Source organism: Corticium candelabrum, chromosome 2 (genome assembly GCF_963422355.1).
Source record: "Corticium candelabrum chromosome 2, ooCorCand1.1, whole genome shotgun sequence".
NCBI lineage: Eukaryota > Metazoa > Porifera > Homoscleromorpha > Homosclerophorida > Plakinidae > Corticium > Corticium candelabrum.
In genome coordinates this window covers 10,507,174-10,531,645 of record NC_085086.1, presented here as the reverse complement: position 1 = coordinate 10,531,645, position 24,472 = coordinate 10,507,174, and the positions used below count along the sequence as shown (strand labels likewise).

The window sequence follows — 24,472 nt, the reverse complement described above, 5'->3', positions numbered from 1 at the left end:
CTATAAACTTAAAATACTCATTACTTCACAATTATCCTAACGATTTGAAGAACAGGAAACTCATAAACAGTGCATGCATGCATGTGCTCGGTCATAAACCCATTCAGTGTCATACACGCAGTCAAAATTTTCTAGGATTAAAACTCCGGATTTCTCAATAGTGTGCACGCGCATGCATGAGCTAGATCTACTCACGCTGGTTTGGCGTTGTTCTGGAGCTGCAAATTTGGGCTGGGCGCGTCAACATACCTGCAGCGCAATAGTACACCAGTAGTGCACCTCTCGATTGAACGAGACACTGTCATATATTTCAGAGTGTGAGAAACACACTTGAAATTGTCTTAAACTAGAAGCGCAAGCCGAGACAGCTTGATTTACTTCAACGATCATCTATGCATCTTACAAACGGCAAGACTAGGTATACCGGTACCCACAAACGTTTCAGTGCATGTCTTCTCAGAGACCACGTTCACATGCAAAGGCGTTTTCTCTCGCACACATGCTCAATGCTCATGTTCTCGAGGTAGCGAGTAAAATCGGTCACGCAGTTGCCTTTCGCCTGCTGTTTGCAAATTGTCTTCTTGCTGTTTACGCAATTGCAGTATCTTCTCCCTCCTCTCCTGCCCTTGCTTTTGCACTTTTTGTGAGTGCAAGCCTTGGTCTCCCTTTTTATACAATTGAAGTCGGGTCGCTCAATATCCTTAGGCCACTCTTCAATCAGCGAGAAGTGATCCAAAACGAACTTTGAGTTTTCAATTCCCATGACGTGATATGTCTCTTTAACTTTGAGATTGACTTTACTATAGCAGACGTCTCGCATCCAGAATAGAATGCGATCGCTGGTAGGGTGCATTCCAGGTTTGATGACCTAGAGGAGGAACGTGTTATAGTTGACACTTTATGTCACGCGCAATACGCGTGTGTATGCTATTTATACATACACAATGTACGAGCTGTCCATGCATACCTTTTCTAGGGCACATCTTATTTTATACCAGGCGTCCTTCTGGACTATCTTAGTCACTCGAACTTTGAATGCTAAACAGTTGTTGAAACAAGTTTTGTTAGTTGTTCACGTGAAGAGTTGAAACAGGTTTCGTTAGTTAGTCAGGTGACCAATAAATAATACATAAATTATTTGTTATATTTTATATCAAAATACTTAACTAAATGAGAAAGTCTAATCTAGTAAGCTATCTGTTAAAAGTACAAATAATAGGTAAACATAGATAATATAAATAAATAATATAAATATAGACATTAAGTAAAACGTTAAAGTAACTTAACGTTTTAGTGTATGCATATTAACTTAACCATAAATAAATTAAGTAATTAAAAATACATTAGAGACACCATGTGTAGAGTTATTTCTCTACCGTAGTGACGACGATGGCAGGCCTCGCATATTCTGTTTCGGATTGGTGCCAGAGTCGGGCAAAAACCTGGAATCACGCGTTACTTTGGTCATCTCTGACACGAAATAGGTAGTGCAATTACTTGCTGCACATTCGCACAACATTCCCAAGTTTTTAGAGCAGCCAACCAACGTCAATTTCTTGTCCTTGTCGACTGAGTACGGCACGGCACAGTAGGCATCTGGATACATATAATGGGTATAGAGAGCTTGGCGCAATGGACACTGATGAGTTTGACAATTTACGTTACCTCGCTCTTCGTCTTCATAGACTTTAGCGAAGACTGGGGTGCGAGACCGAACGGACAACTTTTCGAGTAGTTTAAAATTGATGCACACATCTGTCGTTGAAGGCACCTGCAACATGTCAATAGTGTATACAGACAATGGCATACCGATAGAGTTCATCTAATACAAACACTTTAGTCAGCAATGCGACTAGTTATATAGATTACTGTAAGCACAAGGAAGGTAAGCAGGGTACAGTATGAAAATCGATTAAAGATGGAGACTGTTATCTTGAGTTACTGTTTTCCTCATATCAAAATCTTGTGTGTGTGTGTGTGTGTGTGTGTGTGTGTGTGCGTGTGTGTGTGTGTGTGTGTGTGTGTGTGTGTGTGTGTGTGTGAGTTAGGTGCGAAGAGATTTGTTACACAATATAAGTCACTATCAGAGGCTCTTTGGAAGAGGTACGTTACAACTGGATCAGAAAGAAGACTGATGATGCACGCATTCAAAAACATTATAGAGCGTCATAAATTTGAACAGAAAAATTCTGGATAACAGTACTACAGACACAAAATTAGGAAAAACCATTAACACCAACGCGTATAAATCAAGTTTTGTTACCTGTTTGAGATGAAGGAAAACAGTGGAATTATAATTTTCATAGCTTTGCAAACCAAGTTGATCTCCCATTTTGAGTAAGATCTTACAGAGTCTCACAATACTAATTCATTACAAAATGGTGTTGAACTGGTTAAGACTTACTTCATCAAGACAATGTTTGTCCTTCGTACTCCCCATAGTCGATTTATCACAAGGAGAGTATCCTGTAGGGATCTTAACCTCGACAGTCACAGAATTGGCAGAGACAGTTAACTTGTGCCTAATTAAATTTAAAAGCAATAAATACTTAATTAATAGATTTTTAGTATGTGTATGTATACCTTATGCATAATGAAACTAGAACTTGCTTTTCGTTTTCTGTTGAATTATTGAGGTTGCTGGTGTTTACTGTGAAGGAAAAGTGACACTTCTCGTTATCGTAATTGATCGTGTTGTAGCTCAGCTTGACCTACAAAGTTTGTAGTAAGAGTGAAGGCACCTAATGTAGTTAATGACATGAAAAGAGGAAGGGTGTGACCTGCATGAATCCCACTCCATTTCCTGTCGTTGTGACTTTCAGCAAACCTTCTGATGGAATCTTTACAGACGAGCATGTAAGAGTAGAGTATTAGTCTACGTCTATTTATGATTGGTTACCTTAAACGATTGTTCCACGTCTCTGTTGTTCTCATCCACATTTACAGTGTTTGCAAACGAGTCGTTGACAACCGACAATGTCACGTTGAGATTTCGCTGCTGCTGCAAAACTCTTGAAAAGGCAGTCAAGCATTCCTGCGTCCAGTAAGTACTCTAGAAATATCAAATAACAAACACCAACTCAATAAATTTGTGAGAAAATTAATATCAATTGGGCTATTTACTTCCGTTGATGGAAGCTCCATGTTCGTGTTGCGAACACTCATCAACCAACGAGCGAGTGGCCTAGCTTCTTCGATATCTCTCTTTGCTACGTATGCGCACAACATGATGGCTGTCGTTGTGATCGCTCTAGAGGTAGCAACATCATCAGCATCGGGTTCGTCTGACCAAAATCTCCTGCCTCTTCCTAGTGAAGAAACACGGAGATAGTAAGTAAGAGTTTAGCAAAATGGTGAACTCAACGTGTTTGGGCTGCTTTGCACATGTCAACTCGGAGAGTTTCAAGGAAGGTTTCGTTACAACAGTTTTCGCTATTGTGTGGGAGACAGGCGAGCGTCATGGCGTAAAACGCCCACGAGCGCGAGTAATCGTCGATATCTCTCCTCCAGAGTCTAAAGCTGTTGCTGATCCGATGACTAGAGCAGCAGATACAGTTGTCAGAGCCCTGGAACGCATTGCTATCACGTGATGATCCACTCTCGGCTTGTTAGCAATAGATAGACATACCGAGTTAGGACAGAAGACTTTGCGACTTATTTTCCTGGAAAATGAGGCGATGGCATGAACAGCTAATGATACTATGTTGAAATTCTGCAAGGAGAAATTTTAGCTTTAAGTATACCGTACAAAAGGTGAACACCATACTATTACAAGTGCACGATGACTAAAGTGTTTTACTACCGCACGAACAGTGCTACAAAACGTAGAGTTTCTAGACTAAAACTTGGCTAAATTACTTGTACTGTATGTTTTATAATTAAGTCTTAACGGATCACGATATTTGTGAAACATGAATGCAGAGTGTCTGTGTGTGTGTGTGTGTGTGTGTGTGTGTGTGTGTGTGTGTGTGTGTGTGTGTGTGTGTGTGTTTGTTTAACTTTGATCTGTCTGTTTGTTTTCTGTCTTTCTGTCTGTCTGTCTGTCTGTCTGTCTGTCTGTCAATGGTAGTATATTTTCAAAACATGAACTATGTTACAATAGCAAATAGAGGCTAATTACGAGTTCATACAGATTTCAAGTTATATAAGATTATAAGGACATAAAGTTCTTGTCTGTCTGTTTGTCTGTCTGTTTGTCTGTCTGTCTGTCTGCCTGTCTGTCTGTAACATCAATCACGCCAAAACTTGATCGCCACAAAACCGTGAGTAGACCACAATGCAAACGCACGCATCAGTATTTAGACGGTCCCCTCTCTAGGAGTCGACACCCAAGTGAAATCTAGCGACGACATGACCGCGGTGCGACTTCGAATTTACGATCCCCATGCACCCGTTTCATCAACGACGTTCCTGGACTCCGCAATTTCTTGGAACATAAATGTGGACACGGAAACTGCTTTGTGGCAGTACATCTGAGCTCTTACAGTAGAAGACATTCTGAAAGCTGCACCTTCCAGAGTTGTCCAAACTATCCATCCTACAGTCAAAGCATGTCTCAAAGATTGCTGTTTTGTAACACTTGAAAGATTCGCAATGATCCCTCTAATGAGTTAGCATGAAAACTCTTGTTTCTACTTCGTCGCATGCTCCTAACTCCTCTGTCGAAGGGAGGAAAACATGGTTTACGTGACGTGAAGGCTGCTTACCATCAGTTTCTCTGCTGGAATTGGTCGGATCTTATTTGCCTGCGAGCCTCTCGTTCCAGGAAGTCACCCACTACTGGGGATAATGCAAGAAAAGCGGCTGCTCTGAGGCTAGTGAGATGCGGAGAGTTGTCACTTGCGTCTAGAATTCTAACCAGTAACGGTCTGGCTCCGTCCCCACTGATGATACCGCAAGGAAGTTTATCTCCAAACACCCTCCTAGATCTTCAGCTCTCCCCTCGCGCCCAATGTTAGTTGTGAGTCGATCACCTTGTCTAGGTCGTTACTTTTCAATTCGATCAGGCAAGTTCCACATGGATCTAGTGCTGGTCCTAGTGCTTGGCGTTTCGAGCATTTTAAAATCCTACTAGAGAATGAGGGTACTGCGGATGGCCTTTACTCTGCATGTTTGGCATTTGCTAAGGGAATATTGCCCGATGTGGCTGTCACCCTCTTTCTTTTTCAAGACTGATCGATTTTTCAAAGTCAAGTGGTGATGTGAGACCCATTGCCATCGGGGAATCTATTCACCGACTTACAGCCAGGATTATTTATTCACAAAAATAAAGAGTTTACTAAAGTTTTCTGTCCCTTTCAGCACGGTGTGTCTACGAAATGTGGTAACGAGTTGATAGCGCATCATATAAGTCTCACTTTTAAGTCTAATTCCAACTAGATATTTTTGAAGTTGAATGTTAAGAACGCGTTCAATTTTTTCTGCAGAGACCAGATCATACAACAAGTTTCTCTTACCTTTCCTGACTTGTACAACCACGTGATTCAAATGTATGGCAAACCCAGCTCCCTAGTATTCATGCAGTGTTCCTCTACGGTAATAATTCCATCTGAGGAGGGAGTTCATCAAGGAGACACTTTGGGTCCTGTTCTTTTTGCTACGGCCATTCAGCCAGTCTTAACTAAGATTCAGAAGTCCCACTCTCAAGTACGCGTACTGGCCTACCTAGATGACGTAATTTTGCTGCGATGGGCGAAATCTGTTATGTCTGCGTTTCATGACTTGAAGGAGTCCTTCTCAGCCATCAATCTGGTTATATCAGACAAAAAGTGCAAGATATTCTCTCAATCGTCCTCGACTGCTGTTGAAGGGTTTGAAAAATTCCTGTGTCTTGTTAGGGTGCACTCATCCTTGGTTTCTAATTGATTCGATGTCATTCGTTAGGTCCTCTTGTGCCACCATAGCCCAGTCAAAGCTCTCACTGTGCGATCAGCTTACCAAATTGGATAATGTTCAGAGTGTAATGCTGTTATTACGATGCTGTTGCGTCTCCAACCTTACTCATTTGGCCCAGACAGTCCATCCTAATTTGCTAGTTCATGCTTCTACAATCCATGACTCTGGGAGAAAAGAAACCCTTTCTTACCTTTTAGGCTATGGCATGGTCGATGACAGGATTTGGCATCACGCTTCTTTACCTATCAGAATGGGCGGATTCGGAATGATTTCTTTGCTGTCAATGAGACAACTAGCTTTTGTTGCAGCCTGAGCCAACGCTTTTACAGCACTGAGCAGCCATCCGATTCCCTGTTTTACGACCTATCATCGACAGTCCCTTAAGCTCTTCAACCACTGCAATCAGTGAGGCTATAGCAAGGTCTGTCCCTCCAAGAAAACGTATCTTCGACTACATGCCATGTGCTGAGGAAGTTCAACAAAAGCTATGTTCCGTCACTGCTTCTTCCAATGCTCAGTATCTACTCGAAAATGCCCCCACTGCCTAAGATGCAGCCCGCCTACGCTCAACAACAGGTACGGGCGCTGGGGCTTGGCTTAATGCTATCCCTACATCGGAAGTGTTCGCATTCAATTCTTGCGAATTTCGCTTGGCGTCGTTCCTTCGTTTGGGTTTCCCCATAGCCTAATCCAGCTGGACAACGAAATACAATTGTGGAGCTCTTATAGATGGCAGTGGAAAACAATTTACTGACCTGTAAGACTGGTGGCGGGCCGGTATAGTGTCACGAATCGATTTCGTCCGTCTGGTCTGATTTTTTCCGTGTGTTGCATATCCACCATCGCAGGGTACCCAAGAGTCGTTATACAACTACATACAACAGATCGGACATCGAATGTTTCGACTCGGACATTGGAAACAAAGTTGACCTTGATATCTCCCTCGCCCACCCATGGAGTAGTGACATCTTTCCATCATCTGCTGGTGTTAGTGGTGCCGCTGCATAGAGGAGAGCAGACAGGAAGAAAGACAAATACAGAAAACAGCAATTACCAGGTGGCATAATTGCCACTGTAACACCACAGGTAATGGAGCATTTTGGAGCTTTGGGGATCGATGGGTAGAAAATTCTGTGCATATTGTCAAAGAAGTCATCAAACAAAGTGGAACGACCGAACGCTGCGAGTTTCTCGACTTCTGGTCCAAATGCTTTTCTATTCAGCTTCAGAAGTGTAATGAGAGAGTCATCTCTAAAAAGCTGTTTTCGCTGTTTGAAGGCAACAGATGCGACCTCTTTGCCACTCATTACTTTAGCCACTAGCTGGTACTGGAGGCTTTGCTTGTACACAGTGGTTTTTAAGTGTAGTCCTCATTTTGTTTTATACGAGTTTCAATTTTAGCTTAGTTTAGTTGATGAACACTACTAGTAGTTGGACAGTACATAGTACCCTGCATTGCAAAACGTATCATAAATAAAAGTTCAAATATATGTGACAGACAGACAGACAATCAGACAGACAAACAGACAGACAGACAGACAGACAGATAGACAGACAGAGACCAAACAGACAGACAGACAGACGGATCAGACTTTTACAGCAATTGACCAACTTTAAAGAAAATGCTCATTGGCTTTCTCATTAAACGAACAATAAAAATAAACTTGGTATTTGAATTGCCGTTGATTTTGTCAATAGAGGTTACCTTATTACAAGCAATGAATAGAAAGTTTTAAACGCATTTGTAACAACAGATTTATGCCTTACCGTGTCTGATTCCTTGTCTTCTAATATGCAGCTATCTTTCATTCGACTGGCTACGACATCTTCGGCGTCCTTCAAAATTTTGTTGTCGACAAATACAAACTCGGAAGCAGATGTCAGTATTCTCAACGTTGTAGCCATAAAGTAGGTTGAAGATTGAGACCAGTATGCTCGATAACTTCCATTCTGGTTCTGCCGCTCGATAACATTTTGAAAGACTAGGCATTGTTCACGTATTAGTACGTTATGTTGGCATGTTAGTTGCTGTAGGTTTATCACTTACTTTGTTTAGTAGCTGAGAGTAGATCTCTGTACTGTGACGATCCGTCTTGACCCATAAATTTCATGTATCGGAGGTTTGCGACGCTGATTCCGAGAGCGAACACTATTTGCTCGTTGGTGTCGCTTGGAAGACCCTGAAGACGCTTTTCGCGGGGTGATTTGTTGATCTTTGCGTTCTGCAGGTAATTGCCTGCATGCACATGTGTTTGACATAATCTGTTAATCTCATTGTAAAATAATGTGCATTTGCTAATACAAATCATTAAGTAGTCAATGTACTTAGAGTCTGTAGTACCTTGTCGGACCGGTAGGGCCAAGACTAGGACGGTTATTATGGTAGGCGACATCTAATAAAACCAAAATGCTCTTCTGATGTAAAAGGTTAGGATATTGAAGTTAGGATATTGACATATCGAATAGCTGAATTTTTTTGTTAAAAGTCACTGTACACGCAATGTAATAGATGTTTTGTACGTCCTAGAAGATCTCTTGTCACCTCTGCGGGTGCTGTATACGATATTAGTCACACCTCACTACTGCACGTTATACCAGATCAACATTCGTTCGTACAACTGTAAAACGTCCATTGATATTATACAGTTTATATCCTATGGGTATTGTTTACGTATACTTGCAAGGTACTATTAGGTTATACTTGTTGGTTTAGTTACAGTTGAGTTGATAGTGCTTTTTGTCCTCATCTTTGCAAATTTCGTTCCATTTATACGCAGAACACTTGCCACTTAAAAACCAAAATTTTGGTCACTTGTAAGCAAAAAATTACTACGCAACAAGCTGATATCTCTAATATGTGAGATAAGTAAAACATCTTTATTTTTCTTAAATATTTAGACAAAATTTATTAATTTATTAAATTAGTTAATTAAACTAATGCAAAACCTGTAATAGTGACAAACGCTTGGTCGGACCCCGGGACGAAATCTTCTGGTAAAACAAGCCGAAAATAGTTATCTTGCGCTTTGCCATTCTCGACTTTCCTTACATTAGTTCTGCGATAAACTAGACGAATAAGACAGTGAGACTTCTTTAATTAAGCAGTGCCTGACAATGTATGTATGCATTGTTCTTACTTGCAGTGATAGGGCATGTCTCACAGTTGTCTCCCCATCTCTGTTGAGTCGAATAAAAATTTCTGACGTCACAGCATTCATCTTTGGTCATTCTTGTACCGTTGTGTGTTGGAGTGGAGCAATGTCGACTGTCAAAGCATGTTTGTTTCAGCTCTTCATCAGGAGCTAGAAACGAGACGGTCAATAAACGTTTCAAAATGTCATTATTTTGTAACCTGAGTGACAGCGCTGTCTTCTTGGAAAGTTTAGATCTGTGCATGAGTGACAGTTTAATTAATTAGAGCATATTGTTACTTTGCTGTTAAATTGTGACCTTGTGGGTCTAACTCAACCGTGAATAACTGGTCGATCCTGATTCCTTCCGGCTTGTGTAGAGAAAGAAAGAACAAACAAAGAAACTTGTTAGTACATTAGACTAAAATTTGGTACATTTTAGTCAAACTCAGTCTACGCCTCAAACTTGCGTACACTTAAAAAATAATAATTGAAATGAAACAAATACACTAAAATGGTAGAAACTGAATCAAAGAGAATTTACTGACTTGTTAATGTTTAATTTAATGAAGTTAAACTGGTTTTACTCCAACCTGCAGTCTACAGCGCACTCGCGTACAAGTGGCCTTCTAATACCACGCAATCAAGCGATCGCGAGTAGTTCGAGCTTCGGGCGCATGCGCAAACTTGGTTTCTGACCTTTCCCTCTCCGGCAAGACCTTAATTTTCCCAGTGGCAGGTCTGTGGAAAACCACTGCTGCCTTCTAAAAATTTAAATTGTATTTTAATTTTTTATTTTTTATCCTTGACTGAAACTGCTATATTAAAAAGTTAAATTATATTCAAAACTTTTTATTTTCTACTTTATACTTTGATTTTATAATGCTTCTATGTGATTTTTATATTAAAATATTAACAATTAAAATTGCATGTTTATTTTGTTTTCTTATTTTCTATTTTCTATTTTATTAATTTTGTTGGGAAACTGTTGGACAATCAACAGAGAAGACAAAGAGTCAAATCCGGATTGATAACCAGACCGGTTAATCTATAGACGTCCAGATTGCAAACGTGACATCCCGATTTCTAACCAGTTAACCTCTCTGTACGGCTAACTAGCCTTTGTACAGTTTGCAATCTGAAACAAAGCCTGATTCCTAATTGACTTTTAATATTAATAAATTGTATAAATATTGACGGTAATATTGTTATATCCGGATTAATTAGCAAACTGTCCGGTTACAATAAACCGTCCTCTACAGGGGCGACGGAGTGTATTTTCAGTTGAGTGGGGGAAGAATATGAAAGTAAAAAGTCAGCATTACAATCTGATATCTACTACTAATATTGTGAATCTTCCAGTCCCTTCAAGTTTGGGTGCCCGAGCCCCCTCAGCCCCTCAGCCCCTCAGCCTCGCCTGAACAACGAAGACGAAAGACAATCAAACTTATCAACCTTACTTCAACTTTCAGATGGTAAAAAACTTCATCTATCCCGATATTGGTATACGGTCGAACAGTCAGGTCAACAGCTGTCAGGCGAACAGTCAGGCGATGAGTTCCCAAGTCCAACGGCACAATATGGATGACAATGGGATAGGAGGACGTTCCCTTTAGAATGAAATGTTCCACGACGTCTAGCGAAAATCGCACTCCTGAACTCGCACAAATGCTTTTCCATGGGTACCACAGCTTCACTCGAGCCTTCGTCAAAAAATTCAACAAGTTGTTGTTAGATTATACTTCTATGGCCTAGGAGTACGTATCTCACATATAACTCATCTCGATTAAAGTTGTACGCGAAGCAAACAATTGATATTTTTTCGAGACGCCGCGCGGAAAATGGCATTCGACACTCGATGAAGAATGATTTGTATGCTTGAAGTGTTTTGGGTTTCGCCACTCCAAATCCGCTGCTTGATAGACTCATTCCTTGCAATATCCAGTTCGTAATGGAGTCGGGGACTTTAACGGTCGTTCTCAAGGTGCCATTTGAGCTGAAAAGAGGTGAAACAGTGAATAGAACGAAATGGACGTCTGTCTGTCTGTCTATCTGTTTGTCTGTTATTCTCAACATCAATACTTATACTAGCATACACTAAATGTCAGAAAAGGCATCATAGCTAAAAATAGACAGTTCTCGACGTATTGGTCGAATTACACAAGTCACATGTGTGTCTGGCTGGCTGTCTGTCTGTCTGTCTGTCTGTCTTTCTTTACGTCTGTCTGTCTGTCTGTCTGCCTGCCTGCCTGTCTGTCTGTCTGTCTGTCTGTCTATCTGTCTGTCTGTCTGTCTGTCTGTCTGTCTGTCTTTCTCTCTGTATGTCTGTGTGTCTGTCTGTCTGCCTGCCTGCCTGCCTGCCTGCCTGTCTGTCTGTCTGTCTGTCTGTCTGTCTGTCTGTCTGTCTGTCTGCCTGCCTGTCTGTCAATACATATATTTTCACACATCATCGCTATTACAGTCTAAGACAATTAGAACTAAAATCACAAAGTCTAAGAGCCCATAATGGGCTACTTTATCAATCTATCTAATTAGCAAAACACGGTTCAGTTGAGTCCTTTGGTCGTACTACTCTTCCTAATTTTTTACATAAAACATTAGCATTGCATCTTTGTAAAGCTATTGATAAACAGCGACGCCAGTACGTCTTGAACTCTCTGCCATTTGATCTTCCATCTTCATCTGTTGACTGGTGTGACAAGCGATTGAGAAAGTCAACAGCATCTTGTCCCCATCTTCCAAAATGTTCGAAAACCAAGGCAATGCAGTTAGAGGTGCGACCCCACATGTTCCACTCACCACCATATTTCTGTGCCTTTTCAAGCTCTCTTTTGGATGCAGCTGCACCATCTTCCAAAGCTGCTTGAGAAAGAATCTGTTGTGCCCATGGGTGAGCCACAGAAATGTCCAATTCGATATCGCAACCAGATTGTGCATCAAATGCAATGATATCAGGTCTATCATTACTATTAATGTAGCAATTCCTTGGTTCCCTTTGGTGTGTCATTTTAAGTTGTTGTAGGCAGCTGCTCCATACACTGGACAGTGTTTCGTGAGTCCAGACAGGTCCGCCCCCGCTCTTGCATGTTAGAAGGTGATAGCCATCTCTGTCAACATCTTTTCCGCATTCACAGGTTGACACAACAGATCCCAAGGGCATTTCACAACCCAGTCTCAAGCGTGTTGCAAGACGAAACTCGCCAGGCTTTAATGCAAACTTCGCTGATTGTGGTATTGAGTCAAGCCACGCACCTGCTCCTGTTCCCTGAAGAGACCTAAATCTTGCAGAAGAACGCTTAGATTGAGGGTTTGCAAGAATAGAAGATACAATGTTGTCAGTTCTTTGCAAGTTCAATTTTTGTTGTAACTTTTTAGTGTTACACATCAGATCAGCTAGAGATTTGTCTTCAGGTAGAGCGAGATGAAGCTGATGACTAATGGATCCAACAGAAGTACAACTTGGAATTGGACAAGAGATGTTCTTGATTGGACTAGTGAGGTCTCCAAACAAATGAGGAAGACGACTTAAAGAGTGAGCCCAGCTGGATACAAATGCAATATGACACGTTGTTTCTATTGATGTCATCCCAAACCCACCATTGCGAACGGGCAAAGTTGCTTGCAGCCATTGGTCATTTTCTATATTGCGAAAACTAACCAATTGCAAAAAGGTTTCTTTTGTCAGCTGATCATGAAACCTAGCTGCAGACCTTAGCTGAGTAGGACACACTGACCGTGCCATATGATTAATGCGAGGCACATGACAGTAGCGTAGTAGTAACATTCCAGATTGAGGATCGTTAAGAGATGAAATCTGCTCACAAAGGCTCTGGCCTGATTTTGCGATGTCCAAACAAGATTCTGTGACATACTGCTGTTGCCCAAAAGGGATTCCCAGGATGTCAATTCCAGATGATACAACTCTAATGGCCCTGTTGAGACAAGGAGGTGTTGTAAGACCATTGCAAAATAGCTCACATTTTTCAATAGCAATATTAAGACCAATTTTCTTCAAACTGGATTCCACATCATCCAGGCATGTAATAACATCATCCAAGGGGCCAATGAAAAACATATCATCTAGGTATGCTAGAACTCTAGTCGATGGATGGCTTTCTTGAAGATCCACAAGGTATGGGTGTAAGGCGACAGAAAACAGCATTGGGCCAAGAGGATCGCCCTGGTGAACTCCTTCCTGTGATTGCAGCAAGTGAGCATTGTGACCATCGTTGAAAACTAGAGGACTAAACTCAGCATACATTTGATGGACGTGACGGTAAATGTCAGGAAATATTTTTGCCACCTCAGGTAACAAGTGGGATCGTTCCACTGAGTTGAAAGCATTTTTCAAATCTGTCTTTAAAACAACCCAGTCAGGGTGAGCTTCAGCAAGCACACTGAGATGGTGAAGCAAAAGTTCTGATCCTCCCTCAATGGCTACACCATGCTGAAGGGGCGAGAAATAGGCAGCAAAAGACTCCTTCTTTTGAAGACACAGAACTTTGGCAGTAAGTCGTCGAATACATTCGCCGATAGCGATTGGCCTTACATCTCCATTGAGTTTGGGGAGAGCTATGAGACGTGAGGCTGACAGTAACTTTACAACACTCTTTGGAACGTCTCCTTTTGCGAGCTGTTCACAAACAGCAAAGAACTTCTCAGCAGTAGTAGATCTGCTTGCCAATATTTTGAAATGTTCAAAGTTCCAACCGGAAGGACCAGATCCAGAACATTTTGGAAGTTTAGTGAGAGTAGCAAAGAATAATGATTCAGAAAGATTGATTGGTTGAGGCAAACTGTCATCGAAACACAACACATCTTTTAGTCTAGTTGGATGCTTGGAAGCAAGTTTCAAAACTGTTTCGTCAGAAACAGAAGCAAGACCAGGGCTCACAAGCAATTTAGCTGCTCGAGATAGTTCTCCACATCTAACTAGCCGAAGAGCTTTCTGATGATTCAGACCGAGTTGTGAGTCCTTTGATGGATGCTTGAGAGAAGACGATGTCTGCAGACTTAGAAGCTGCTCCCATTGAAAATTGAGAAACAAAAGAAATTTTGACCTTGCCTGCCTAATTGCAGAAATACCTCCTCTACGATGGCACAGAATCATCCTGGGTATTAACAGAAACAGTTTCCAGCCAACATCATCACTGGGGTCTTGAAGGATTTTGGTCAAAGAAATATCACAACAATCCAGGAATAGCGATTTCAGAGATGGTGAAATGCCACGAACAATAGGAGGAAGGTAAGCACAAAGAATGTCATTTACCGAGATGTCCCGTATAAAAGACCACGCTTGATCTTTGCAAGAAATTTGATCATCCACAGGAACTGAAGGAACTTCAGAAAGCGCCCGATCATGGGTATGATCTTCAGACAAATTACGGGCTACATCTAGCATGTTTTCAGTGAGATCTTGATCTGTTGCTTGACACGTTTCATGACTTGTGTTCTTGTCAGGTTTCATCTTACGATCAGGACATTTTGACTTGTGTTGCGCAAGTTTCAGAAACCACTTTTTACAGCTGCCGCATTGACGTAGGTGAAGACGGTCGATAAAAGATGACGGTAGAAGAGAGGAATCATGAACATCACGGATGTGGCTTAAAACACGCTGTACAGATCCTGACATCTGACAGTATGGAAACGGACATTGTTCACCACGAGACATGACATGAATGTCTATTTCAAATCCTTTGAAACGAGTGTTCAAATTATCATAACGGCCAGTTCTTCATCCGGGATCTCTCTCTGTCTGTCTGTCTGTCTGTCTGTCTGTCAATACATATATTTTCAAACATTGAACTATTATACACCATCTAGGCAAAGCAACTAAATACTACCAAGCCAATAGGGCTTGGTTCTACCTAGAACTATTTATGTTTATGTTTCTGTCTCTTTGAAACAATCTTCTTTATTTTTCTGTCAATCACTCTAGCATTTGATCGTTGTAGACACCCAGAAAACACAGATCTCCAGTATGTCTTGAAGGTTGATGCATTTGGCTTTCCGTCTCCGTCTCTTGATAGCTGTGACAGTTTCTTCAAATAGTCTTCAGCTTTCTCTCCCCAACAACCAAAATGTTCGAAGGCTATAGGCACAAATGTTTGTCGAAAACCTCCAGGCAAGAGCTCCTGGTCGTACTTTTTGATCTTCACATTTTCTCTTCTGGTTGCCGCTGCTCTCTGAGTTGTAGCTTATAAACCTCCTATTTCATTGCTCCAGAGATGCGCTAGAGTAATATCCAATTCAAGATCCATCCCCGATGCCGAATCGAATACGACTATGTCTGATCTGTCTTCAGAATTACATACCTTCCTCTGGGTTCTTTTACGTGATGCAATTGCAGTGACTCAAACCGTCTGACCATGCTGAAACCATGTTGTTATGGCTGATTACCGGGCCGCCCCCCAAGTCTTACATGTTATTAGGTGGTATCCATCTGAGTCTAATTCTTTACCACAGCCACACTGACCAGAAGCCAAAGGCATTTGGCAGCCCAGTCTCATCAAGGATGCCAAGCCGAAACCGCACGGAGATAATGCATGCCATGATGATGATGGTACTGTCGGGAGCCACGCTCCTGCACCTTTGCCTTGCAAGGACTTCATTCGAGATTGGTCTCTAGTCGAAGATGAATTCCGAATAAAACCATTTGACAGAGATTTCATGTATTCCTCAGTCAGCTTGTGTTGTAGTAGCTTCCTGTCGTTGCTAACTTCTACGAGAGTTTTGTTTTGAGGCAAAACATTGCACAAATCCCTGCTGATGGAACTATTTGAATGATGTGAATTCTGAACTTCATCAAGCAATCTCTCAGCATCAGGAATTCGTTTTGCTATTGTATGCAGGGTTGAGACCCAATTAGACAGAAATGCAAATTGTGCTGTAGATGTTAAAGCTGAAAGACCAAAAATCCTCCATGTCGTATTGGTAAAGTTGCTTGAAGCCACTGCCTGTCTGTTAGATTGCCTCTACCCAAGAGATTGGTCAACGCAGATCTTGTCAGTGTGTTATGGATGGCTGCAGCGGACTCCAAAAGTCTAGGTGAAACAGTTCGTGATAGGAAGTTCATCCGAATAACATGACAGTGTCTCAGCAAGAGCATGCCACACTGGGGTCTTGCAGCTGTCTGTCTGCCTGTCTGTCTGTCTCTCTTTCGGTTTGTCTGACAATGGTAGTTATGTCAAACATGATCACTATTACAGGCTATAATAAATGTCTCTGGGTCTGTCGGTCGGTCGCACAGTCTGTCCGTCTATCTGTCTGTCTGTCTATTGTTCTGTCTGTAAGTATGTATGTACGAGTGTCGATAAGTCAATCAGTCTGCCTGCCTGTCCACCATCCATCCGCCTGTCTGTTTGTCCGTCTGTCCGTCCGTGCGACTCCAACTTACAGACAGATTTATGCATATGGTAAGTTTTTAAGTCAAAATTTTATAAAAAAAATTATTGAAATTTATTTAATTTATTAAAAAATATAAAAAATTGTTAGTATAACTTTTATTTAGTGTGAAACCTTCAAGATTCAAAAATTTGATGAAAAAATGTAAAATTCAAAATATCAACTACAAAGTACAAACTTACTCGCTGGTAAATGTCTTGTCCACAAGCCAGACGTGAGGAAAATACGATCTCCGAGTAACTAAAAGTTCATTCCAACAATAGGTGCAGTGCGGGAAAATTACCAGATGTTGTTATCCCTGGCACCTAGAAACATGGAATTGATACCTCCCGAACGCACGTGAGGAGGTGAAGACACTGGTGCATTCTAACAGTTAGAATGAGTGTTAAAATACGTTGGAACGAGCAGCTTCCGGAATATTACATATGTAGACTTCACTCCAGTCTGACATGGCCCATCCTATTCTAACTAAAGAGTAGATGTAATCAACTTAATTGCATTCGTTAGAAAACGTTAGAAAGCCAATTAGTTCTCCAGAGTCACAAGCGAACTCAAGTCAGATCTTTATGAGACATCCGCACCTACTTTCGTCAGTATCATTTCTGCAGCTATTCTAGAATGCCATCACTAGCTTGTAAATGAGTGTTTGCATTGTGTTTAGCAGACATCATTGAAGTAGTTACGCAAATTCAATTTCCCATTTTGCCCACTACAGCCCAAGCTGACAAAGTCCACAACCACAATTCCCACACTGCACCCATTGTTGGAATGGACTTACGTTCGTCTTCAATAGGATAGTTACCAGCTACTGCGATGCCACACTCTCTTTTACCTAATGAGCAAATCACTTCTTTACCAATTCATACAGGTTAGAACAAATTTGTGTGCAAACCTGGGCAATATTCAACAAATGTCTCTAAACAATCGTCCGTGAGGACACACCTGAAACTCAATGAATGTAGTCTTGTCTGTCCTTCAACTAGTGTTTCAAGCGCACTGTTACAGAGAGTGTATAACATTTCTTCTTGCTTGTTAATTGCTAGCTTTTCTATCTCGTTTCTTAGTTTTGCTTCGAGTGACACTCCAAAGCGTGTGCAGCATTCTGCAACGGAATACAGTACATACGAGGGGCTTTAACCGCTGTAAAGCCTTTAGAAATACAGGATTTTTACTGTCGTTCTCGTTTTCTTGAGCGTTTTGTTTTCTGCGAGTTTGTTGTCCCGGGCATCTTGTGTCTACATCAATATATTTTATATTTATGTACGGAGTATTAAATCAAAATGGGATTGTCTGACCTGTTCTTTCTGTTGTTGTGAATTCGAGATTAGTAAGGACAGACAATCCAATAGCCTAAACCAGAACGACATTTGAGTGTACTGTGTGTGTGTGTGTGTGTGTGTGTGTGTGTGTGTGTGTGTGTGTGTGTGTGTGTGTGTGTGTGTATGCGCTTGCTTGCGTGCGTTCATGGTGCGTGTGAAGTATTTGCATATTCTGACTGACATTGAACAATCCCTCAGAATTGAAATCTTCTACTGGACATGATATGTCAAAATCTTTCAAGTGATCAAATACCTGTAATGCAATACATACTGAGATTTTAGTGTATATAACAATATAAATATGACATTGGCAATCTTGCCTGTTCACGCGTAAGTTTATTCTTGTTGTTCAGTGCATACATATCACTGTCAACTGCCAAAAGAGCTACGTCTGAATTTGGTTCGGTTTCAACTTTCAAAGTAACTGTTGAGCCTGGAAATACTGAGGACTTCTGCGGTAGTATTTCTATCTGTTGCAAATATGCATATTAATTAACATAATCATAAGGTATCGAGACAACAGAGACTCAAATATAAAGTCACGTAACTAGAGTAACCATTATGAGAGTATACATAACATACATGCCTAGACACTAGTAACGGAAGTTGTGTTTACATGCCCTCTTCCACAGTCACAGGAATTTATTTGCCATTTTCTTCTAAGCGCGCAACTTGTAAAATATATCTAAAATCGTGTAAAGCAACCATTGTTTCACGTGTCTGTAAAGTTCATAACACCGTTAGAATAGTCTGTAGCCGTCCAATGTAGGTTTCCGCATAAGATAGGGCCCTTGGAAAGCGATCGATTTCGCATTAGTAGATACAGACGACTTGACCTGGCAATTGAAAACATAGAAACTAGACTGTTCTGGAAATAAGAGGGTTTATGAACGTTTGCCTGCGTTTCGTCCTTTGCTCTGTGTACGCGTACTAGTGCATGAAGGTAAGATAAACCGGAAAGAGGAATGCCACATTCCTGAGTGTAACGGACATTGCCCTCCAGACATCCACCGAAAGTAGGGCCGAATCCAGAAATTTTTGAATGAGTGAGTTCACCAGGTAGCAGTTACTTACAGCACTACTAATTTTCTCTTTTCTAGTGAAATTATATGAAATTATTGAACCACGCCTGTTGCAAAAGAGGGTGTTGAAACCTCCTAAACCCCCTCTGGATCAGGTGTCACAGGAAATTCTGTCGCTAGGAAATTTAGTCGCGGTGACAAAATTTCCTAGGAAATATTGTCGCTCTATTTCAACATAGCGACAGTATATCCTAGGACATTCTGTCGCGTCTAGGAAATTTTGTCGCTCAGTACACCATCGCAAGTGCGCATGTATCTGTACTCCAAAACTCGGCTGACATTAGCTTGTGAGGTTAATGGAACCTCCCAAATTATCTTTAAGGCCTGTGCTGATAAAACATGGTATCCTCACGTGCACTATACTATGAATATGACCTCTCAGTTGCTTATTTCTTATGATTGCTAGGTTTATATAACACTGCCCTTGCCAAGTGCATATGTGTATAATTATGTTGATGTGCTACATACCTTCATTTTTTTCTATACAACTTGTTTTCCATCTGTTTTAACCACTGCTTATACATGTGCAACCTTTTTGCTTATTTATTTCTGCAACTACATATGAAAGTTTGCATGGTAAAAGGAAATATTACTGCAACCAAGAGACTAACTGATTCAAACTGATGCATGATACAAGGCGAACACAAATTACAACTAAACTCTGTAGAAGAGCAAGCCATCCTTCACTAGAAAGGTTTTTGCCTTTCTCCTCAAAGAATCCTTCTGATTCTTTGTAAGGTGGGCTGGGAGTTCTCCTGTACGAATGTAGTTGTAAAGATTGTCGTAATAAGACTGCTCCATCGTTACACACCACTTCTCTTGCGTTTACACCTTCGTGTGTAGTCTCTGCTGCGCATGCGCGTTCGTAAGCGCTAGCGACTTAATTTCCTAGACGCGACAGAATGTCCTAGGATATACTGTCGCTACGTTGAAATAGGGCGACAATATTTCCTAGGAAATTTTGTCGCCGCGACAGAATTTCCTGTGACACCGGCCCTGGAAAGTGAGTCAATCCCTTGAATATATCACCGCTAAGTCACGTGGCCAAGTCACGTGGCTTTACAAAGTTATGTTTCTATAGCTCAAAGCTGAAATGACTCCAAATAATGTGCACAATTCCTGTATAATACTGCAATTAGGTAAAGTCTGTGATGACTGTGGCTCACTTTATTTGTAAAAGCTGGCTCTACTTGGACGGTTAGAACGTCGGCGCTAATGCTATCGCAGCTCTGATCGTAGTGGTAGCCAATCAAGTGAAACTTTTCCGACCAATGCGGTTGAACAAATATACCGAGTGCATTAAATCCCCTGGATAATGACGTCGTAGTCGAGTGCTGAATTTGTCCGTGAGAAAAGACGAGGAACGTCACGTCAATCTATGTCAATACGATTATGTCTGTCGCGTTCTTAGAAATTTGTAGGAACACTGTAAACCTTCTCCTGGGTTAGTTCGTCCACAATAATTTCAAATTTAGAGATCGCGCCGACCTACAAATGAAGAACAGAATTTATTGAATACGTCACAACTCGGTACAATACGTATATGGTAAAGTTACATAAATCTCTACTTATAAGTACCTTTATTAGTCCAATGTTTGTTGGTCCTAAATTAATTGTGAACTGACTGCTTGGTTTGGTACAAGTAGGTTCAAATGGTAAGTAAACAAACTCGGTGATCACTTGTTCTCCCGCAGGCTTTACCTTCCAAGAGATCAGCATTCAACAACGCGTTCATTAATTCAATCGATATGGTTAGCATGTACTTGGCAAGTGATGTTTGGTGAATTTCTGTGTGTGTCGAGAGTTAGCTTGGCAAAGCCATTGTCATTAGTGATATACATAAGCTCTTGATCGAACTGATCGCTGACATACAAGTTGATTCCCGCTGCTGGATGTCCATTAGGATACGTCACTTTCAGCTGTAAAACACATTGAATATAAAACAAATTCAATTGATTCTTAATTAAGGGCGTGTATGACTTACTCTTGTCTCAAGCGGAAATCCAGGTTTGTAAAACGGCTTTGAGCGGTCAAACTCGATTCTGTATGGGCTGCATGTGAATGTAGCCGTCATATCCGTCTTCGTGAATCTCACTCCACTTTCTCGTTCGGTCACTGTTGCTCGTATCCACAGTCTCTTGCCGAAAGGGAAGACTCCGTAACCGGAGTTTGAAATCGTTAAGTTCTTCCATCCGTGGTCACTCGGGAACTGCAATGTCAGACGCAATAGGGTACGGGTGAAAGAGTTACTTACTAGATTGACGTGTAGGCAAACAAATTATTACAAGAAAGTGAGTGCTCTTAAAGAAGACCGAAATGTTGGACTTGCTTCTCCACACACCGAGCTCTACTGCCACATATCCAAGTAGCACTTTTTCAACCGCATACCTGAATGACAAAACGTATTATGTTGTATTATTTTTATTATTACTAGAATAAAAATCAGCCACGAATGAGGCTGGGAAAATGACGCACTTGGCTTGAACAAATAATTCAATGTGCTGATTTCTTTTCAGGACGTAGAGTGGAGGAGTAATCTTAACATCGAACCGTGGAAGAACTGCTACAGGGAAAGGTAATTTTAATGACTAACATGTAAATTTAGCATGTACCGTAATCTTTTACTGCAAAATTGAATCGCGAGGTCAAATTGTTCTAAACACATTAATTAAAATAACTAATTTATTGTCAACAAAATTTAAATTTGTACTTTGAATCCATATTTAGCTAGGATGGTCCAATCTCCAATGACAGGATTGAGTCCCAGTTGTATCTTTCTTCTTGTGATTTCTACATCGAATACATAAAGATATTATTGTTTTTCATTAATAGCAAATTTAGTGAGAGATTTTATGACTTTGTTCTTGAGCTGAATTGATTTCAGTTCGATCCACAGTCACATTTCTCGGGTCCTGTCTCACAAAACCCGTACCAATACAATTCCACTTGATCTATTCCGGCCACTGCCTTACCAGAATGTCAACTACAACCTGCAGCAATCACAACCAATTAGCATCATTTGCGCATTAGTAAAAGAAAATACAAAAGTTACGTTTTCCAAAGGTTTTGAAACGAGTCGACTGTTGACTGTAATAATTCTGACATTGACTGCAAGAGATTTTGTATTAACACAAAAATTGTGTACAATTTTTTAGGGTTAAGGGCTAGGTTTATTGCCTTCATCATTTCTTATGTAGACCGGTTTGTCTGTTTGCACGAGGACCGAAAACGACTTCAACGAGAGCGCAACTCGCCTGCGTTTGTTGAACGGAAACTTTCGACTCGTCGATGTCGCTCGCACGTACACGTGTTGAGGTGTCGGTGATAGATTGTTTAGCGCTTCCTGAAGAACCCGGATAGAAACCTGAACGGATCCACCTGCCCAGACAACGGATTAATGGTTCTTAAACAACAACACTTATCGGCTCCATTTATTTCTGTTCCTTTTTGTAATTATGAGAACTATCAGCAAAAGGTAGCATACTGTCGACAATTATACTTGAATGCAAATGTATGGCAAACTATTGTCTTGTAAATTTTTGTGAATTTAGGCAAATCTTTAAGCAACACCAGTAGGTCTAGAGTGCAGGGATGGACTTTCAAGGTTGCAGATCTGTGTTACTGTCGCAGCATGCGGTAAGTGTAAGTGGGAGTCCCTACCTTGTTGTCCTGATACTCGTACTGCTGTTCCCGAATAGATCTTCGTTCTATCCTCCAGTTCGACGTCGACTTTCACACCGACATTCTTTCGGACGTCACTGTAGAACGCGACGATTACGTTGTGTTCAATGCCCACTTGGAGAACGCTTGGCGTTATGATTACAAATCTGCGCCACAAACAAAGTAACTAGCTTCTCTGTAGTTTCATCAACAACACAACGTTTCACCTCCTGGATTGACAAAGAGAGATAAGCGCATAGAAGAAAAAGAGAAAAGAGAGCAACTTGTTCATGGTTTGCAGACCGGGGGCTCAATACGGGATTGACAATATCAGACAAAAGGAGGTACCGTCCGGCGTTAAGGCGAGGCTACAAAGTGACAATGAGGTTCTTTGATCGGACGACGGATGTGATGTGCGACAGAATATGGTTTGCATGGTGATCGTTGCAGCAATGTGCAGTACAGCAACAGGAAATCGATCTCAGCATAATGTGAAACAAGATTAGAAAAGTCTAAACTGACTATACCGACAAAATATTTTAGTTAGAGAACGATAACTACAGAGAGGTATTCTACTGTGGCCAGTAATTAAGTACATCTTCTTTAGTCTCAAAAATTGTGGCCGTTTGGCTCACGCCTTGACGAGTTGTACGCGTCTAGAAGACTTCTAGTAAATGCTAGGATACCAATTCCAAGCGTTGACCGTCACTGCTATTGCTACTGATACTAACAATGCGATAGTTGTAACACTCTGTCTTATCATATCAGCAAGCTTGACATGGATCGGTAGTTTTCATATACCGAATTTCCACTACAATCTAGAGAGGTGTGGTAGTCGCACAATAATATGACGCGTATATATTATCCTATAGTAAACACTTGGAAAGAACCATCTTACTCTGAACAAATGAATGAAAATCTTGCGTACAAGCCAGACTACGCATCAACTTGAACAAGAAATACCTATTGACGAACATGAGGCATATCATTTCACAAGAGGAAGACAGTCCTGGTCAAAGAAATACACAAGAACAGAGACAATACCCGAGTTCAGCCCAAAGGACAGAGATGGGAGGAAGGACAAACACCAGAGGCAATGTGGCTATTGTCGACTCGAGCATGCACCAAAGAAAGAAGATCGCCCAGCAAAAGGTAAGACTTGCATGAAATGCAAGAAGAACGGACATTATGCTAGAGTCCGTCGGTCAGAGACATCGGACAAGCACACACAGAAACAGAAGGTAAAGTATTAAGATGAACAAAATGAGGTAGAGTGTGTTGTACTTAATCACATCACCACATCAAAAACGACTAATGCCAATGCCACGTTTGAAGTCCAAGACACGTCAATAAAATCATATTTCAAGAAGATACTGGAGCTTCTTGCAACGTCCTATCATGGCAAGACTACATTCTAGTAACAGGAGACAAGCAGGCAGAGGAGCTTGCAGAAACAAAGGCAGTTTTTGTAAGACGAAGGTGATACCCAGAGGATCAGCAGAGATATTGTTACAGAGAAATGGTCAAACCTACAAGGTACGCCTACTTGTTAAACCGGGTTCAGCTACACTATTACTCAATCCAGCCAAAACCTAGGACTAGTGAGCGTCGTTTACAGCGACAACTTTCATATGATGACCCAACAACCAGTTTTACTAGGAACGACAGGCAACCGCAAGAATACTGATCAGTCAAGCAACAACACAAGCAAATATCCTTTCCTAATAGAGTTCAATGTCGTATTTAAAGGACTAGCCAGTCTGCCAGGACACTATTCCATTTGACTAGATGACAATGCAGTACTTGTAGTTCATGCACCTCGTAGGGTACCAGTTGCACTGAGAGATGCCATCAGAGATGAGTTGGACAGATTGACAAAGGAAGGAGTCATAGAGCCGGTCACAGAACATACACAGAATATCGGGTAGAGTTCGTATTGGATAATGGGACCATTGAGTAAACGTAAAGCAGTTGCCAACTC

The 24,472-nt window shown here is 41.1% G+C and overlaps 2 protein-coding genes and 1 long non-coding RNA gene across 3 annotated transcripts; all 3 read right to left on the bottom strand.

The window, feature by feature from the left end:
- Positions 1–286: 286 nt before the first annotated feature.
- LOC134176538 (uncharacterized) lies at positions 287–21,216 on the bottom strand. The gene is made up of 34 exons (XM_062643207.1): positions 21,117–21,216; positions 20,816–21,040; positions 20,595–20,750; positions 20,410–20,532; positions 20,266–20,319; positions 19,998–20,207; positions 18,070–18,219; positions 17,931–18,002; positions 17,726–17,780; positions 17,603–17,665; positions 17,323–17,532; positions 17,209–17,262; positions 16,613–16,670; positions 10,797–11,022; positions 10,487–10,729; positions 9,346–9,397; positions 9,248–9,283; positions 9,033–9,197; positions 8,842–8,961; positions 7,943–8,131; positions 7,663–7,877; positions 3,629–3,712; positions 3,365–3,566; positions 3,124–3,308; positions 2,900–3,052; positions 2,781–2,840; positions 2,584–2,711; positions 2,405–2,522; positions 2,264–2,344; positions 1,666–1,771; positions 1,498–1,596; positions 1,377–1,442; positions 968–1,038; positions 287–868 (listed from the first exon to the last, which is right to left on the bottom strand). Exons 2-34 carry the CDS (start codon positions 20,903–20,905, stop codon positions 470–472), a joined length of 4,293 nt encoding a protein of 1,430 aa, XP_062499191.1. The 5' UTR covers positions 20,906–21,040; positions 21,117–21,216; the 3' UTR covers positions 287–469.
- Positions 21,217–21,443: 227 nt separating this feature from the next.
- LOC134197963 (uncharacterized) lies at positions 21,444–21,944 on the bottom strand. Its single transcript, XR_009972722.1, has 5 exons — positions 21,884–21,944; positions 21,804–21,821; positions 21,689–21,743; positions 21,542–21,621; positions 21,444–21,486 (listed from the first exon to the last, which is right to left on the bottom strand). It is a non-coding gene; the product is annotated as an uncharacterized LOC134197963 (long non-coding RNA).
- Positions 21,945–21,988: 44 nt separating this feature from the next.
- LOC134176537 (uncharacterized) lies at positions 21,989–23,063 on the bottom strand. Its single transcript, XM_062643206.1, has 3 exons — positions 22,719–23,063; positions 22,492–22,658; positions 21,989–22,209 (listed from the first exon to the last, which is right to left on the bottom strand). Exons 1-3 carry the CDS (start codon positions 22,781–22,783, stop codon positions 21,989–21,991), a joined length of 453 nt encoding a protein of 150 aa, XP_062499190.1. The 5' UTR covers positions 22,784–23,063.
- Positions 23,064–24,472: the final 1,409 nt, after the last annotated feature.

Coding starts and splice junctions, on each gene's coding strand:
- LOC134176538 (XM_062643207.1), bottom strand. CDS start 20,905: ATGACGGCTACATTCACATGCAGCCCATACAGAATCGAGTTTGACCGC. Junction 20,320..20,409: donor CAAACATTGGACTAATAAAG/GTACTTATAAGT, acceptor CTTCATTTGTAG/GTCGGCGCGATCTCTAAATT. Junction 2,841..2,899: donor ACGTGGAACAATCGTTTAAG/GTAACCAATCAT, acceptor TCGTCTGTAAAG/ATTCCATCAGAAGGTTTGCT.
- LOC134176537 (XM_062643206.1), bottom strand. CDS start 22,783: ATGAACAAGTTGCTCTCTTTTCTCTTTTTCTTCTATGCGCTTATCTCT. Junction 22,659..22,718: donor TCTCTTTGTCAATCCAGGAG/GTGAAACGTTGT, acceptor TTTGTGGCGCAG/ATTTGTAATCATAACGCCAA. Junction 22,210..22,491: donor ACGAGTATCAGGACAACAAG/GTAGGGACTCCC, acceptor TTGTCTGGGCAG/GTGGATCCGTTCAGGTTTCT.